This window comes from Aulostomus chinensis, chromosome 14, assembly GCF_037954235.1.
Source record: "Aulostomus chinensis isolate RoL2024-O1b breed Wild chromosome 14, RoL_Achi_v1.0, whole genome shotgun sequence".
NCBI lineage: Eukaryota > Metazoa > Chordata > Actinopteri > Syngnathiformes > Aulostomidae > Aulostomus > Aulostomus chinensis.
In genome coordinates this window covers 6,129,745-6,147,713 of record NC_141333.1, presented here as the reverse complement: position 1 = coordinate 6,147,713, position 17,969 = coordinate 6,129,745, and the positions used below count along the sequence as shown (strand labels likewise).

Here is a 17,969-nt window from a genome sequence, read left to right as displayed (position 1 = left end):
TTAACCAAACGTTCGAAAATATGTTGTACCCCCCCACATGCACGTGCACGCACACACAAACACCCTGAAGCATGCAAACACAGCTAGAAGCGGCTTTGTGCCTAAACGAAAGCAATTTCACATTAACATAAATTAAAGGCTCATAAACTTTCTTCAGAGGCCTCGTCTGAATGTAATAATACACTACCCGTCTCTTCCTGGATCCATGTTTTATTCAACCTTTGGATATGCTCAATTAGCAGCCCTAATTAAAGCTCTCTGTACTTCAATTGTAGCTGCCGAGGGACAGAGGAGATCAGACTTTTAGATTTAGACGAGGGTGGTGGGGGAGAGGAGGGTGGAGCAGTGGATTTAAATTAGCAGTGTGAAGGATTTAGAGATCTTCTGGTAGAAAATTAATATAAATCTCAACAAGTGACCCTGAATAAATTTGGCGACTCTGTCAAGGGAGCCTGGTTTGACAGCTGGTCTCACACTTGAAGCTTTGTTGTGGTTTCTGATTATAACAGGATGCTAAGCAGGTTAGCATGTGCAACTGGTATGGATGGGGGTGGGGCTAAGGGGGCAGGTGTAGTCCAGTCTGCTTGTAGTGTGTAGCTGTTGCTACAACATTTGTATACCCAAAATACAGCGTAGATTGTTATCATCATTGAGCTGAGATATAAACAATGTTGTTTTTTTAACTTTCCCCCACTTTTTATTTTTTATTGAAACACCGTCAACTTCAATGTGACGTCACTCCCAACCACAGTGCCGGGCGACCCCACAAAATATGAATGTTAATGTATACAGAGACAGAAGAAGGAAACCAGGAAGGACGGGTTGAGGAAGGAGAGCTGGATCATGACTGATGGTGAGGAAAAGATTTGAAACACAATCCAAAATGACTTCATAAAAATAGGATGTCACCATTTTTGTTTGCCATCCTGTAGACGGACCTGACAGGTGGCCCTGGTACCAGGATGAGTTAATAAATCTGGATGTTTATTTGAACTGAATCAGAGCAAAATCTAAGTTTTCTTTAGCCTGCATGCAGTACTTGTACGTTTTGTCTATTGTCCCCTGTGCCTCCATGTCATATTTACTGTGTTCTCTCCCTCTCTCTCAATGCACAATTGCACCTTGATTACTCGTGAATCATGGCAGCACCTGCTGCTCCGTCTGCAAACCTACCATCCATCAGCTCATTAACAGGCTAGCTACCATCCACTCATCGCCATGGTGTCGTATCAATCACTGCGCTGCTTTCTTGCTCTCTGCCACTCTGTTTTTATCGAATTCCGAGTTATTTTCTCGCGTATTTCCAGGCTCTTCAGTTAACCGTGCTTGTCGTCTGCAGCTTGGATTCTCTGCTTACCTGCCAGCTCACCTGCCAATCTGCTGCGCGTCCACCCGTTCTCTCCCCTCATCACAAATCCTCTAGATTCAGCTCCGCTCCGCTCCAACCGTTAGCACTTTGTTAGGATGAATTCTCTCTTACCTTTGGGTTCAGTATCTCACTATGTTGTACATGTACACCATCTTGTGTACTGATGAAAGAAAAAATGTCATATCATTGAATTTCATTTAATTACTGATATTGATTTGTTACTCATCAGTCAATATTTGTATTATTTTGTATTTTTTCTCACTTTTGACCATTGTTGAATTAAACGCTACATCAGACCTGTATACTGTTATAATGCTAACATTTAAAATTAACATGAGCAGGCTTAAGCATTTCTGCATGACCAAAAATAGAGAGCCCTTTGCATTCCTCATGCACACTGACATAAAACCCTGCAGCCAAATTAACCCACAACCTCTGAGTTTTGCTCTACCGACGTCAACGACGACATCGTTCTCCTCCTTCAGACCGGCTTCCAGCGTTAAAGAGCTGTACTTGGCTTTGAGGTGCGTGTATGAATATGCAAAGTTTACAGTTTTTGCGAAATACTTCCACCACGTTTACTCCCATCTTGCTAACTGAGCAGCACGTGCACACAATCACTGATGTTGGCGCCGGTACCGCAAAGTAGATCGAGCAAGACACGGTCCAAATACGCCAGGGAATTTTCAAAAATCATGAATTACTAATATTCTACTTCTAATATAATTCTTGACTGTCATTGCTTTGACGTAATTAGGGCCAAAAATTCACTTTATAGTCGTGATAAAAAGAAAAAAGAACATGAAAGAGGTAAGGAGTGTCTTTTGAAGTGGACTTTAATATGAGACAGCAGAGGTATTTTCACACACACACACACACACACACACACACACACACACACACACACAGGTCCTCTGTGAGGTGTTCCACTGCTGTATTACTGTAGCAGTTTCACACAAGGCAGGCGGATGAAAGACAATAAAAAGATCATAATCGTCTCTGATTGACGTCCTTGTCAATAGAGAGAAACAAAAATGTAAGTATAACTGAGATGAGAGGGGGACAAAAAAGCTTTATCATTTCCACATTCGTAGAGATCAGGAAGACGGAGCGTGTATGTGAATGTGCTGGCAGCTTGGGTTACATAAGTAAATCAACAGCATCTGTTGTTTTCATTAGGTCGCGGCCACAAACTCCCTAATGTGATCGCTGTGTGCAGCAGCCCGCACTCTAACAACTTACAGACAAAATAGAGAAGAATGAAGGAGAGACACAAGGAGACGGGGAGAGAAGGCAGAGAGGGACAGAGAGAGAGGATGGATGAAGAGAGGAAGAGAATTCACACACTTCTATTGTGTCAAGAAAATGAAACCAGAAGATTTGAAATGCAACCCAATAAAGGAAAAGCATTTACTGGTCACTCTCGAGAGCCGACTACAACGCAGGATCACAGTATTCTGTGAAAACGTACTAATAAATTTCACCTGCTGTCTAATGTTACTGATTAAAATGAATACCCACCGTTCCTGGTGAGCAGCTCGATAAAACCGGTCCCTCTCTTTTTTAAATAATCACTTCTGAGAATGAGAATAAATGATCATAGATTGTTCATGAATAGTTGAAAAACTTTCGTCTGCGGTGGAAGGAGACGTTCTGAGAACCAAAGGACCTCAGTGGAAATAAATGAGGATTTTTAAACTTGAAACTGACCTTTACTTGCTCAAATATTGCTGTGATTATCATGAGTTACGTAGCTGGACGGACAGTTCAAAATAACTGTATTAAAATAAAATTTCTGTCTTTTAGCCCACTAATGGTGATTAATATCACACAGTTGTGTAACCATAAATTTAAATAACTGCAAATATGCATGGAATCTAAATTGCTTCTGCGAATGTTTAAGGTTAAAAATGTTTAGAATTTTATTCCCATCCTTATTTGCCACATCTGTCCTTGCACAAATAAGCAAAAGCCTTATGACTCTAAGCTGCTCCATCTATTCTAACAGTAGTCCTTCATAGAAGATGTGACCTCAACTCCGCTTGAATCTAAACCGTCTGAAGGTCTCTCACACACACACAAACACAACGCACACAAACACAACGCACACATACACACGCACACACACATGCACATATTGACAGTACAACCCTACATTTCTCCGTATATATACATTCAAAGTGTTTCTTCATCTGAGAGGAGTTTTGTAAAGGGCAAACATTCAGTAATATGCAATCTATATTCTTCAAAAATGCTGTGTGTGCATGTATGTGTGTGTATTTCCCGCCTCTTTTAAAAATCAATAAAGCTGGAAGCCAGATGTTTAAGGTGATGAAAATCAATGTGATTTTTTTTTTTTTAAACGGCTCTGAAACCAGCACGAAGGATGGGAAGCAATGGGGAAAACTGTAACTGCGTCTGAGTGTAAATACACCCCAGTGGTGGAGGAAACACACACGCTGAGCCTGATGTGGGAGTATTTGAATGACTCCATTCAGCGTAAGATATCCAACCGATGCTTGACTGCGATTTGTGTTTGCCACTTTTGGGGGGGGGGGGGGGGGGGGGGCTATTTTTCACCATAATTAAGCCCATGAATTGGTAAAATTTGGCCACATAATAAAAGTCAGAGAAGACACGAAGAGAAGTGAATCATTTGGCAGATTTGACGTCGACTTAAAAACCCTCCTGTCTGCGCTTTGTAGCAGATCTTAACATTGGCAATGACCCACGTTACAGAGAGGAAGGTTGTACGTTTGCTGTAAGTTCATAATTGGTAAACAACAAATATCTGTTCATGCGTCCTTCTTTGTAATGTGCCAACACACACACACACACACACACACACTGTGTGAAGTGGAATTTAAGTGAGAGGTTCCATAACTACACTATAACACGCGACTGTCAAGTTACCTTTCTCGTTTCCTCTTTGCCCCTCACCTCCAACATCATTATTTTCCTCCTTCTAATCTTTATTTTCGCTTGTATTCCTGCCAACTTCTGCTTCCAGTTTCCCTTTTAATACTCTTCAAGGTCTTCAAGTTGGCAAAAGATAGCGGAGTCACAGTTCAACTATGTCATCCATGAACATAGAATGACATAAAACATTTAAGAAAAAAAAAAAAAAAAAACGAAATTAAAACCATTTAAAGACTAGAACACAGACCAGTAGTGAATGTTCCAAAGCTGTACAGGTACGCTTGATAATAGAAAATAGTACTGCGATCACAGCAGAGTGAGAGAGATGCAACTTCTGTACTTCATGCATATTGACACAGCTGGAATCACTAATGATCATTAAACCCACAATTTTCTTCATCATCTACGCTGCCAGAAGCCAGAGGACTAATTTAATTTTGAGGAGTTTGCTAATGTCAGATCATTTCTTGGAAAAGAAATTCTTGGCAAGGCAAAAAAAAAGGACAAAAACAAGTTGTTGTGAGAAGCTGCTAATGTGGAGCCTCAAATTCCGACGAGGAATTTCAGCAGCTTGAGCGTCGCAGGGATGGAAGTGAAGGAAGCTCAGAACACCACCGGAGAAAAAAAAAAAGTTTCATCAAAGCAGAAATGGTCGTGATATTCCGTTATCTATCGTGGTGTTACGTGATCACTCTTGTTCAGAAGTTATATTGTGATATTTTCATATTGAGGAGCAACTGCTGCCAATTGGTCGACGCCTCTGACACTCTCACCAGCCAGGAGAAAACAGGGACTTGTCATTCACCCTGGAAACTAGAGCAGGCCGGCGGAAAAAAGGTTTTCATATTGAACGGGCACCAGGTTCCTTGTCTTCTCCTCTACCCATAATCCCTCTGTTCCACAAACTCACCTGCTGCGCACTGCTCTTCATCCGCCCCGTTCTCACAGTCCCTTTCTCCGTCACATCGCCATGACAACGAGACACATTTGCTGGCAGTCCCTCCGCAATCAAACTTCTCCGGTGGACAGGTCTGCCGACCTGTTGTGAAGGGGTGGAGGTGAAAGACAGCAAGGGGGGGGGGGGGTTGTGGAAATGAATGGACAGCGAGGTGGAGGGAGACAGAGTGAAGACAGGGAGATCAAAATGGTGGAAGAGACAGGCAGGAGGCAGAAGATAGAGAGAGAAGGGACAGCCAGTCAATGAAACAGTTTTATAACTTAGTTATCTTGCCACTCCGATCGATCGCCGCTCAAAGGCCTGCAATTACACAAGACGCATAGTGAACGAGGAATAAAGAAGCAGGAACCCTGTCAGGCAGACACAAAGGCAGGAAAATAAACACATACACAAACTACTGAAGGATAAGAAGGGCACTCGAGAGCGCACGCCTCCATCAAGGCTGATGTGCAACAAAACTCAATCTGACAATGTATATACAGTACATATAAAAAAATAGTTCCAAGATCTGAACCAAAATTGAATGTGGCAGTATGTCAGTAATACTGACTGGCAAAAAGCTACACACAGTCTCGTGAAACTTGGAAGTTGTGCTTAAACGACCCTAACCCTGACCAGGGATAGGACTCAGAACCTCTTGTACCTCAATAGAACTGCACTACTTCATATTTTATTAAATTAAACGAAGTGGATTGCGCCTGTGAATATTATCAATGCTGTGCACTTTTACACATAAGGCGCGGCAGCAGAACCTCACTGATTATTACATATCAGACCGAGTCAGCATGTCAGGGTCCTTCCAGCTGAGCTCTCACTTGTGTGCTGCAATGATGTGTTGTTTGCTCCGACATAAAATACATGAAAGAGAAATTTTCTGAAATATTATAGGAACGACAAGCCCAACTAGTTATTTTTCTTAAGAATTATTTCTCTTAGCTGGCGATCATTTAACTAGCAATGTGTTGAGGAACAGGCTTTGTATTGGACCTCTTTCAACACACTTGAACAGATTGGACACACCCCCAAAATAACTAACACGTGCCAATCAGACCTTAAGCTCTGCATTATTTAATAAGACCATGTAAATATAAAACACTGTAGTGTGTCTCATTATTCTTTTGATAAAGTCTATAAAATCCTATACAGTATACATACGTACATATACAGTATGTATATATGTACATATATACATACACACACACACACACACACATATATATATATATACATATATATATATATATATATATATATATATATATATACACATGTATACACACATATATAAATGTATAAATCCGTCTTTAGATCAGCAAATCTTCATGTGACAGGCTGAAGCAAAAGATTTGAGAGAGAAAATCGGTAAAAGCAGATTCAGCAGGAAGGTACAAGCTCAAAGGTCAGTTTGTCAAACACACACACGTTTACTGTGAGGGGGAGAAGACAGGGGTCCCTCCAGGTTAGAGCCCATTACAACAGAGAAGGCCATTGTTCCAGGGAGACCCCTGGGCTGGTGCAGGGAGGAAAACTACAGCTGTCCAATACATCAAATTTACACAGAGTCCCCACAGCAAAGCTTTAATTTTTTAAAGCCACTACACTGGCTCCTGTATTTTCAGTCTCTCTCTCTCACTCACTCACTCACTCACTCACTCACACACACACACACACACACACACACACACACACACACACACACACACACACACACACACACACACACACACACACACACACACACACACACACACACACACACACACACACACACACACACACAAAAACCGTTGGGACTCAAGTCCCAGATTACATTACAGCTCTGTGTCAAACTCAACTCCATCAATTATACATATCTGACCAGCATTCTTGGCAACCAGTCAGAGTGGGTTTTTTTTTGTGGGTTGTGTGTTTGTGTTTGTGTGTGTGTGTGTGTGTGTGTGTGTGTGTTGTGGCCACAGATCAATAGTACCTATGGGATTTGCCCGTTTCAGTCTAATTCTCTATTTTATTCCTCTCGTATTTCCCCCTCCCCCCCAACAGTAGGGACAGGGAGGATGCTGGGAGTTTCTCTCTTTGCTGGTAATGAAAGCCAAGATGTTCTTCATCTGGGTTGCCAGATTCTGTGCTACCAAAAAAATTGTGATTTGCTTTTCTTCTTTTTCTGTGGAACTGAACAAATTTGAGTCCCGGAACCACTCATCCTCTCTTCTCCCGTCTTTAACGGGCGTAAAACTATTGATTTGAACTCTGATGACCACTTCGCCCATCACTCTTCCTCCCACTCTGAATAGCAGCATCTACTGTGAGCATCTTTTAAAAACGTCTCTCCCCTAAATGTATTGGCTGGTAGAAGAAGAAAAGAAAACTGCTGCAAATCCACTTTAAAAGGGCGAACGTGTGAGCACCACATCAGCACAGTCTGGTTATTACTGCCAAGGGGACTGAATGGACCACGTGTACACTAGAGTGTGTGTGTGTGTGTGTGTGTGTGTGTGTGTGTGTGTACAGCACTTGTGTCTTTGATACACAAAATGTAGCTCTTCTGGTGATGGTGTGAAAATGAATAACACTGGGAGATGTGATAATGCGGGGAAGGGGGCCAGTGAATTGTCTGACATCTGGCTTGCTGTTCAATGAATTTAAATGCATGGTGCTGTCTGAGTGTGTGTGTGTAAACTGTAATATAAAGATAATATTGTTCTCATGTTTTCCATTATCAGCCTATTTGAAATGAGTACGACGACGAGTTTCTGTGGGTCAGCAGAGCCCGGGGGCTTCTTTCACTGACTTCCTAACTCCATTACAAACCCACACACAGAATTACAGTCCCAGGAGCTCAGTCAGCTAAGTGCAAGGTTGACAGTTACATTTGAAGGATGTCGTTTGTCTGAATGACCACTTTGGACCCGAGGAGGTGGAGAGGGTGGAGTCAGGGCTCAGCTGCCCTTCAAAACACTAAAATCAGAGCAACCAACAACTTCGGCGTCGACATCCATTATGACAGAAAAACTGATCGTTTACTCGCGCGGTTCAGTTAATCAGAGTAAAATGAAATTCCTATTTCCTGATATTGTATGATGGTATGACAAGGGTACATTCAGGTTGTGAAAGGTTTTTCCACATTGTGGCTTCAATAGGCAGAGTCTTGGCAGGCTTTCACAGAGAAAATTAGTTTCCCTGCAGCAGTAAGAAGAATGTTTTTCCTGGAATAAACAATATGGTTGATTAACATGATCAAAATCAGGCCGTTACGTCTGCACAGACAAAAAAGATCCCACCTGAAGATGTTGAATCATAAAGATTGAAATCTTCCTACAACAATATCAGAGAACTTCTAGTCACGCAGTAATGCATTCAAACCGACCTTAAAAATAAAAAAAATAAATTAAAAAAGAGGATACATTATCTCAGGGATTTTTGTCACGCTCGTTACCGTTTGACTTTGCCAGTTAGTGATGGTGATGAGAAGTTTTCGTCAAGGTACTTTTAAACTTTTGAAAGTCAGGTCCTTCTCTCTTTGTTCCTCTTTTAATAAAATGCTGACAGGTGTATCAAGCGGCGGCGTAGACGCTGAGGAGCACTGATGTACTTCTTGACAGTGAGGTGGGAACATCTCCATGACTACAGAGGTACCGCAGACCATGATCACAATACCGGCCAGTATCTGAGTGCTTCTCTTCCTCCAAGAAAACTCCAGAACGCTCGCAACTTTGCAAAACATGCGGATGCAACACAAGCAAAAGATGTGGAGTAACTTTGCCCACACGCATATTAAATGGCAATGTAATGTATAAGCCAGTCAAACACACTGTACTTTCACATGTATTCTGATCTTAAACTAAAAATTATCTTCCGCTAACATCAAGCAAATATCTGAACTTACAAATCCCTTTTCAGATTTGTGGCTTTTTTTCCCTTGTAAAACAGAAGCTGCAGCAGTGACATCGGTTTTGTAGAAGTTGTAAAATTTAAACATGAACATGAAAAACCCTGATGAAGGCACGTTATTATTGAGTTTGAAGCTTTACAGTAAGTACTTTCCCTTTTTTGGAAAAAATGTTGTAAAAGTGCAGAAAAAAATTCAATGACTCTACAAGTATTTTTCAGTAGTTGTTATACTTACTAAATCAATGTTTTCTTAAAAAGATAGAAATGATGCTTTTGTATTTTTAGGATTCATGGCATTATTACTGTGTCATAGTGCACATCCTTGACTTCTCTCTGAGCTGTTTCTATGGAGATGGATAGAAAAAAAAGTCCACAGTGGGTGAAAATGTGAAAGGGGCAAAAAAAAAAAGAAAGAAAGAAAAAAGCTTGTGGTTCAAGAAGGTTAAGTGAATTCACTATTCTCTAAACTTTGTACTAAATGAATATTTCATGGCCTGTAAAACTCCTGAGGCCCAGACACAAACACTGGGCGGTTAGCAGCCAGTTAGCTTGCGTACTGCCAAAGCCAGGAGCAAATAAGAGCTGAGGAACTGATGCTAGTCGCGCTCCACTGAAGCTGCTTGGTGATGGCCACTAAAATATGGTTGGACACGGCAGCTCCAAGGCGAGTGTTCGCATTATTAAAGGCGTGTGAGACGGGTGCAAAACAAGCATGTAGAGCAAGTGAATATATCCAAATGCATTCGCGTAGAAAAGGAAAGACACGCGCCTGCATTGGGAGGTCAGACTGAGTGCCTCAACTTCTTGTTTGTGACAGCCAACCATACAACGCTCAGCAGATTTGTCCATTTATTCAAACAGGAACCAACTTTCCTGGTTATAAATATTTTCCCTGTTGACCTGAATAAAAAGGAAAAGGACAAATGAGCAATGCACTGTAAATGCATGGAATCATCAGTGAAAGCAGAATAATCTATTGCTGCAATTCTCTAGCTTGACTCACAGCTTTGTTTGTATTACTTTAAATACATAAAAGCCTGATAAATGTCTTCATCAATAATGACTTTGCTGATGTAAAATTTTGCAGACCATATAATTTGAATAAGCTCATGACTGCATGAAGAAAAGAAGTTGGTGTCCAAAGTCCAAATGAATTAGCAGCAGATGAATTTGCTTTGGCTGCGGTGAGGATATTCTGGGAGCATCTGAGCTGGTAAGCTGGTAAATTCAACCCCATTAACTGAGTAAATATTAGCTGAATGGCTCTATGGCTTTATCACCATTTTCCATATCCATCGCAGTTCAACATCTTTTCATATCAACGTGACTATTCCTATTTAAACTTTATTATTGTGAACACATCTGTATGTGACCGTCAACAGACATTTCAGACAGCTCTTTTACTGTCTTCTTCTCAGTATTTTGGAAGTTTTGCAGTGGACTTTCAGAAGGTTTAGCAGGTCCCGGGGTCAGAAAACTCATTTGGCACACGGGGGACGATGTCTGTTTAATTCCAACAAGTTCACAATGAAAAGTGGTATGGATTTGTTATTCCACTCACACGGCCCGCCTAAGTGTCTATTATGAGCAGGGTATAGGGTTGGACCGAGCAAAGCACTGTATGCTAATGAACTTTTGATTAACTACCTTCTTAATTTCCCTTCACAAGGAGGGAGGGGATTGGAGCATTTTAGCCAGGCATCACAACCACTTTCCAGCTGCCTCCCTAGCATCAAAGCTACAGCCTCCCAGGTGATTGATTCAGACAGCTCAAGCCCTGCAGGCTAATGCTAAGATAATTTATTTATTATGAGATGTGTGTATGAGGCTGGGAGGTAATATATGCCACCCTTAAGTCACTGTCTGTCAAAAAGAGACACAATGTCAAAACAAAGGCACATAGGAGGAACATGCGTGATGATATATCACATGATGAATGAGTGCATGGATGCTTATGGATGATTTACCCTCTTAGAGTGCTAAGGATTATAGTTGCATGAATTTAGGAAGCTTAAAGATGCACCGAATTCTTCAGCAGCTCAGACAGCACAGTGCTGATTGATGAAGCACTGTACTTTTTATGCAAACAACCCAGAAACATCTCATCATAGCGGTGGAATATTATGAATGTTCTGCACTGCTCGGAATATCAATTGGTTCTACATGCACACCAAAGTAAAATTCACGCCATTATCAAGGTTTTCCTAGTATCATATCAATAGGAAGCACAGACACTTTCTTTTTTAATGTGAAGCGTGTGTCAAATATGAGATGAGATGTAATGGAGGAAGTAACATCTCTCATTTTTTATTAACTAGCAGCTTTACTAACATCATAGTACAGTAAAAGATTTAGCACATGCATCGTAAATTACACCCAAAAAAACCCAACAGATTTTGACCATGTCTGCATTGATGCATGCAGAGGAGAGAATTAGATGAGATATTAATTCTTGCGTGTGTTTGACAGATCATCATTTAATTCCGAACTAGCAGGGGGTCCATAACAGCTGATCGTCTGTGAAATAGGATAATTAAACTCCAGTTTTAGTCGTGAGGTTACGCTGTAAATTGATGCGCGTCTGCTGGAAGACAGTCATTTTTATTTGCTTGGCTACTCTGTGCAGTAACACAAAAAAAAAGAATAGAAAAACAAGAAAAAAAAAAACACAACAGACACTTGAATCAATACACAACCTTGTAATGAGCTGTCCAGGACACAGGCTGTTAATGTAGGGACTGTGTAAAAATATCAGCCACCTAATTTCAGTATATAAAAGTGTTCCCGGCTGTTATTATTAATCAGTTCGAGATTACGTGTTGATTTTCAGTGGGATGATTGAGGAAGACGCGTAGAGAAAATAGAGCTGGATGGGTGAGAGCAGAAAGAGGAGAGTGAAAAGTCAAATATGTTCATAGAGAATATCAACGCAGGGACAAACTTGGGCCAAGCCAATTAAGAGAAGGAATACGGAGCGATGCCAGAGCCACTTCTGGTCAGATCGGGGTTGCTTGTCACCAGCCGGTGTACGAATGCACACACATGGACGTCAAATTCACATTCAATATCCAAATCAAACTAAACTCAACGAGTTAAATCAACACCTTTCAAGTTCCCAACAAAGCCTTCTCTTCTATTTTGTTTGTAGTTTCTTTCAAAATCGTCCAGTAAAAAGACTTGCAGCGAGAGCATACAGTAGATCCTCTCTTTCAGGAATTGTGCTGCATGCAATATAAATGAAATGCTTTTCTTTTAGAGCTGTAACCTTTATGAAAGAGAAAGACATGGCAGGAGGCGAGGGAGATTTAGGCTCAGAGCGCACTCGTAGCATCAATGATTCATACAGATGTATGGATCAGCCAATTATTCGGCTTGTAAAGACTTTCGAAGTCTGATGGTTTGATGGGTCTCAGCAGGTCTTATCGTCATGGCAATGCTCATTAACCTTGCTCAAAAGAGAGGCTTTTTTTCCTCAAGGATTGTTAAGGTGTGTTTATAGGCATAATGGTGTGTGTGTGTGTGTGTGTGTGTGTGTGTGTGTGTGTGTGTGTGTGAGTGTGTGTGTGTGCACGCATGCACCAATTATAGACCTTAGACTACAAACTGGGAGCTTTTAGTTGGAAAAATGGGTTGCTTTTTTGGACATTTCGCTCCTTCTGCATGAGTCGGTGTGGAGTTTGTTTCCCAACTGGTTTCCCTGTCTTATAGAGAGGTGGAGTTTAAATTCAACTGATCATTACAATTGCTTGAATATGTACAAAGCATTAACTCACAAATTCTTAAAAAGGAAGACTTTTTCCACATTCGACCTGGCATGACCTGACAGGAGGCTCTACCCCAAGAGTTGAGAAGTTCATAAATGGATCAAAATTTTTTGTGAAAGCGTACATAATTCTAACTTTACAGCTCGGAGGCAATTGTTTTTTCGCATTTGGTGTTAAGTCAGTCTTGCGATGATGAAGAAAGTAATTATCCAGCTTATACTCGCTTCGTGAACATGACTACTTCAGTTGTTTGGAGGTCAGCTGAGTGTTTATGTGTGTGTATGCAGAAAGAGTAATCAGTGTATGCCAGAGTTAGAAATGTATTCACATGTGTATGGAGTGTGAGTGAAAGGGTAGTTGCATAGATTTGCGTATGCATGGCTGAGTGTGACTTTGGCTGTGTGCATCATGTTAATGCATGAGTGCGTATTTTGCATATCTCCTCTCCTCCTCTTCACATGGCCATGTGAAAAAAGGTAGATGATGTGATGAGAAAGTTTGTAGTTGTTCACTGATTTATCATTCTACGGAATGATCGTCATTAACTAACAGCATTCATAAACACAGCGTTTAATGACGGAGCAGCTCCTTTTTAAGTGCATTTGAATTTAAAACAGACCTTTAAAAATTCAGGGGGATGTCCAAAGCAATCTTGTTACAGCCAAAACATTTCTGCATGTTTTTTTTTTTTTTACTCTGAAGTTTGATTTAATTAGTGGACTGTTCCAACCCACTGATTCTAGCCTTAAATGTGCCCCCCCCCCCCCCCCCACACACACACACAAACACAAACACACACTCACACACCAAAGTTCAGTGTTGATTACTGAATTTCATTGGTACGGTGTTTTCCAATTATTCCATCTGGGTTGTAAAGAGGACAAGTGCGGTGCAGAACGAGATCGAAGTCGATGGAAGTGAGAGAAAGAAATAATTAAGAAGAGGTGCAGCTAAGAAAGTCGAATAGCAACAAAAGAGGAAAACAAAAGCCACTGTAGAGAAGTAATCTCAGAAGGAAGAGAACAATTGGACTTTATTTTGCAAAAGCTTTGAATGTGTGGCAGGATGACCAAAAGTGTGGTAGAAAACTAAAATAATGAGATTGTTGGATTATTCCAACTGTAATATTTAGCCTTACGGGGACCTCCACTGGCCATCAGCTAATAAGACGATAATTACAGATGGACACTGTTTATGTGTTGATGTGAAAAGACTTTAATAAGTTCATGAGGTTCTGGCCTTGGGTCAACACCTGGCTGAGGCAGAAACCACCGTGGGCAGGCTGCTGTGCTTGTGTTGGAATGATATTAGGTTGAGATTATTTACATGAAGAAGGTTTCTTGTGTTTCTTCCTGTGTGCCTCAACAGTCAGGCTCCTTCATACCTGACAGAGCTCATAGTCCCTTATTATCCAGCTGGAACCCTTCGCTCCCAGGATGCAGGGTTACTTGTTGTTCCTAGAGTTTCTAAAAGTAGAATGGGAGCCAGAGCCTTCACCAATCAGGCTCCCCTCCTGTGGAACCGTCTCCCAGTTTCGGTCCGGGATGCAGGCCCCCTCTCTACCTTTAAGAGCAGACTAAAGACCTTCCTTTTTGATCAGGCTTATAGTTGGGCTGCTTAGGCTGGCCCTTAGATATGCTGCTATAGGCTTAGGCTGCTGGGGGATCTCCCATGGTGCACTGGGCTTCTCTCTCCTCCTCTCTTCCCTCTCTGTCCTCCTATATGTGTCTTATATAAATCACACTCATATGTGTTACTAACTCCTCTTCTTCTCCGAAGCCTTCAGGCTCCCCTCATCCCAGATCCCGGGTGCTGCTGGAGGAGGCTGCAGACCTGAAGAGGCTCAAGCTGCCACCCGTAGCTCCACCTGCTCACGTCCCTGTCTGTCCATCAGTCTCTTCCCTTTCTCTCTCTCTTTATCTCTGTCCCTCTCTTTCCTTCTGCATATCTGTCTTCCTCCATTATCTGTCTTTGTCTCTGCCCTGCTCTCCTGCTCTCTTTCCCCCCAAACAGTCAAAGTAGAAGGCCGTCCCCACTGATCCTGGATCTGCTCGACGTTCCTGCCAGTTAAAAGGACGGTTTTCGTCGCCGCTGTTGCAAGACATGCTTGCTGATGCAGAATTGTTGGGTGTAAATTCATTGAAGGAGTGTGGAACTGGACCTGCTCTACTGGTAAAGTGTCATGAGATAACTTTTGTTGGGTTGGGCTGGGATGGGGGGGGGGGGGTTAAGTAGCTGCAGTTGCAAAGCTGAGAGCTGTCTGGGTGAGGGAGGTTGTTAAATGTGGAACCTTACAGTCTAGACCGCGGGTCTGTCAGCCGCTGTGCGGGGAGGAAGAAATACAGTGCGACACCGGCGCTCTCATAGGAAATTGCCACTTTTCTTCCAACAGGCTGCTTTTAATGGTTGTTTAGTGGACAACACAGGCATTAAAAAAAAATAGCGCCGGTGGCTACAGTGCCACAGCTCAACTAATGAGAGGCGACACAAGAGGGAGGCCGACAAAAGGACGACGAGGGAGAAGCAGAGTCAAGCCTCTATTCTGGGATCCAGAGACTGGGGAGTTGAACTTCACAGCCAAACTCTGAACTCATTTTCCACCATGGCAGTTTATTCAAAAGTTAGATTGGGGCAGAAAGGCGAGGGAATGACAGTTAAATAGGCAGACAAATGATGTGGGGAGCCGTCTTCCTCTGAAGGGACTTCTTCTTCTACTAGTTCAAGGCTGCTAGCAGCAGTTTAAAGCACTGTAAAGTGAGCTTAATCACAATATACTGTATTCTCCATTAAGTTCAGTGGAGGACAAATTATCACCGTTTTGAAGCGACATTTGAACCAAAAGAGACCGAAATACCACAGAGAACATTTGAAAACAACAACTACCATCCATCTGGGAGCCTTTAAGTAACTTTTTTGAAAGGAAATCAAAGCTGGCTGATGCCTGCTGCCAACACCGCAAGGACAGTTCGCACAAACTACCTTCAACTAATGGTTTCACACGTTACCTTCTAGCCATTTCTCTCATCATATGCAAATGTCTGTTGGATCAGTGTCCAGATTGCTTTCCATGGATCCACTTCAGTCACAGTTGCTCCATCTACCTCTCATCCCTCTTCTGCCCACTTCTTCACACATGATCCATTTACAGCGTTGTACATATTGAGCTTTTATGCCATTCGAATTCTTTAAAAAAAACAAAATGCATGAAGTTTCACTCTCCTTCAACTACACAGAAACACCAATGAGAGTTTAGAGTCTGACCTTCAAAAGTCCCTTTATATTTGATGATGACAAGTGGAGGCAGACAACAGTGGTGAGGTGTTAACTGGATGCTTTAAATGTACATAAAATAAGAAATGAGTTTCAGTCAAGTAGGAGATTTCTTATTAGTGGCTTTCTCAAGAGAAGTCAGCATTCCCACTGTGAGAAAGGTATATTCTTATCTTTCCACCTGCTTTCATGACAATTTGATGTCTTGTTACTTCTCCCTTCCTGCCTCGACTTGGGTTTGTGTCTGACTGCTTTTATGTTGCTATGTGTGTGCAGAGTACAGAATGGGTTTTGTTGTTGTTGTTTTTGTTTTAAATCAAACCTATTCTGTTTGTCACTGTACTGGCTTTCACGAGGAGACGAAGAACATAAAAGCAACGTGTAGCCGAAAGTCTTGTTGCAGTTTCTCAGCTCATCTGTTCCTAAATTAAAAAGCAGAGAAAGGAATATGAAGACGTAACTCTTATCGTGCACGGCTCATGACAAATAGGGCCGAACACAAACAAACGAAATCACTTCAGGCCGTTCAAAGAATCCATGGTCAACAATCAATCATAACCAGCTGAGGGCAAAGGTCACTAATGGAACAGAGGAATGAAATCGAGCAAAAAGCGGCTATGAGAAGAAAAAAAAGTCTTGTAATAGTTACAAGAGATACAACCAGGAGTGAGGAGCTGCAAACATCAACCAGGTTTTTCTCCCTTGCCTGCAAGACGAAGTGTAGGGCTCACAATTCTGGCTACAATATAACTTTTCATGAATCAGGCTTGATGATCGGAAAACAGGAGTTGGTGTTTCTCAAGTTAGTTGAACTATTGATGCATTTCCTTCATGATAACTCTGTAACCTGGAGACGAGGTAACTCAGCTTTGGAGTGACATCAGTAAAATCCACTTCTAGTCTCCGATGAACAGAATTAACAAGAGTCCTCAAACAACGGCTCGTTCCTGCAAGGTTAAGATTTTTTTTTTTTTTAGGGGGGGGGGGGGGTCATTATTGCTATTCTCTGTCTTCCTTTAAGGGATCAATACACTCAAACTTATTACCGATATAGATCAAGCGAACGACATTCGTGGTAAATTAGATGTCACAGGATTGAGCAAGATAAGCAGAAAAATGTGCATGAAAGCCTGAGATGAAGAGTTCATAGACGAGAGAGACAGAGTTGACCTTTACCTTGTTTATTTTTGTTCAGCAATTTATGTTGACATTAAAATCATTACTTCATCTTCACTCATTTATTGGACGAAATTTCCGATGCAGACAAAATGAACGCCCGCTGATGTGTACCAGTGCTACCTACAAATGTAGCTTTTTCAAACTGAAGTACGACCAGTTGTCACCGCCTTCAGAGATGAATGTGCGCTTAGGAACTGGAATTTACTTTCCTACAAGGAGAACCAACGTGGTGAATAATGAAGAAGTCACAGTGATTCCCATCCTGTCAAATGAAAGAAGTGATTTAATCATATTTGCTGTTTAAATCGCACCAAACGATCTGATCCATCAAACAGAAATTAATGATTTAATCTGAGGAAGATCAGGACGTGAATCGTGTGTGTGTGTGTGTGTGTGTGTGTGTGGGGGGGGGGGGGGGGGGTGGCCAGTAAGTCAATTGTAGCTGAGGGCAACAAAGGTTTTCTATTAAAAAGAACATACAGTTAGAGGCTCCAGACAAATTCTTTGACTGTGAAGTGGAAGATCAGAGTGACCTAAAAATGCTCCCTCATACACTTATATGCACACACGCACGCACGCACACACGCACGCACACACACACGATTTCCTGTTGTATGATTTC

At 41.7% G+C, this 17,969-nt stretch overlaps 1 protein-coding gene across 6 annotated transcripts in view; it reads right to left on the bottom strand.

Annotated features, from left to right (window-relative positions):
- lrp8 (low density lipoprotein receptor-related protein 8, apolipoprotein e receptor) overlaps window positions 1–17,969 on the bottom strand; it is a 164,622-nt gene that overhangs the window by 58,226 nt on the left and 88,427 nt on the right. For all 6 annotated transcript variants that reach the window (XM_086224794.1, XM_086224791.1, XM_086224793.1 and 3 more), the window contains exon 4: window positions 5,199–5,327. In XM_086224794.1, the coding sequence (XP_086080920.1) occupies window positions 5,199–5,327 (129 nt within the window). The remainder of the gene's footprint in view (window positions 1–5,198; window positions 5,328–17,969) is intronic.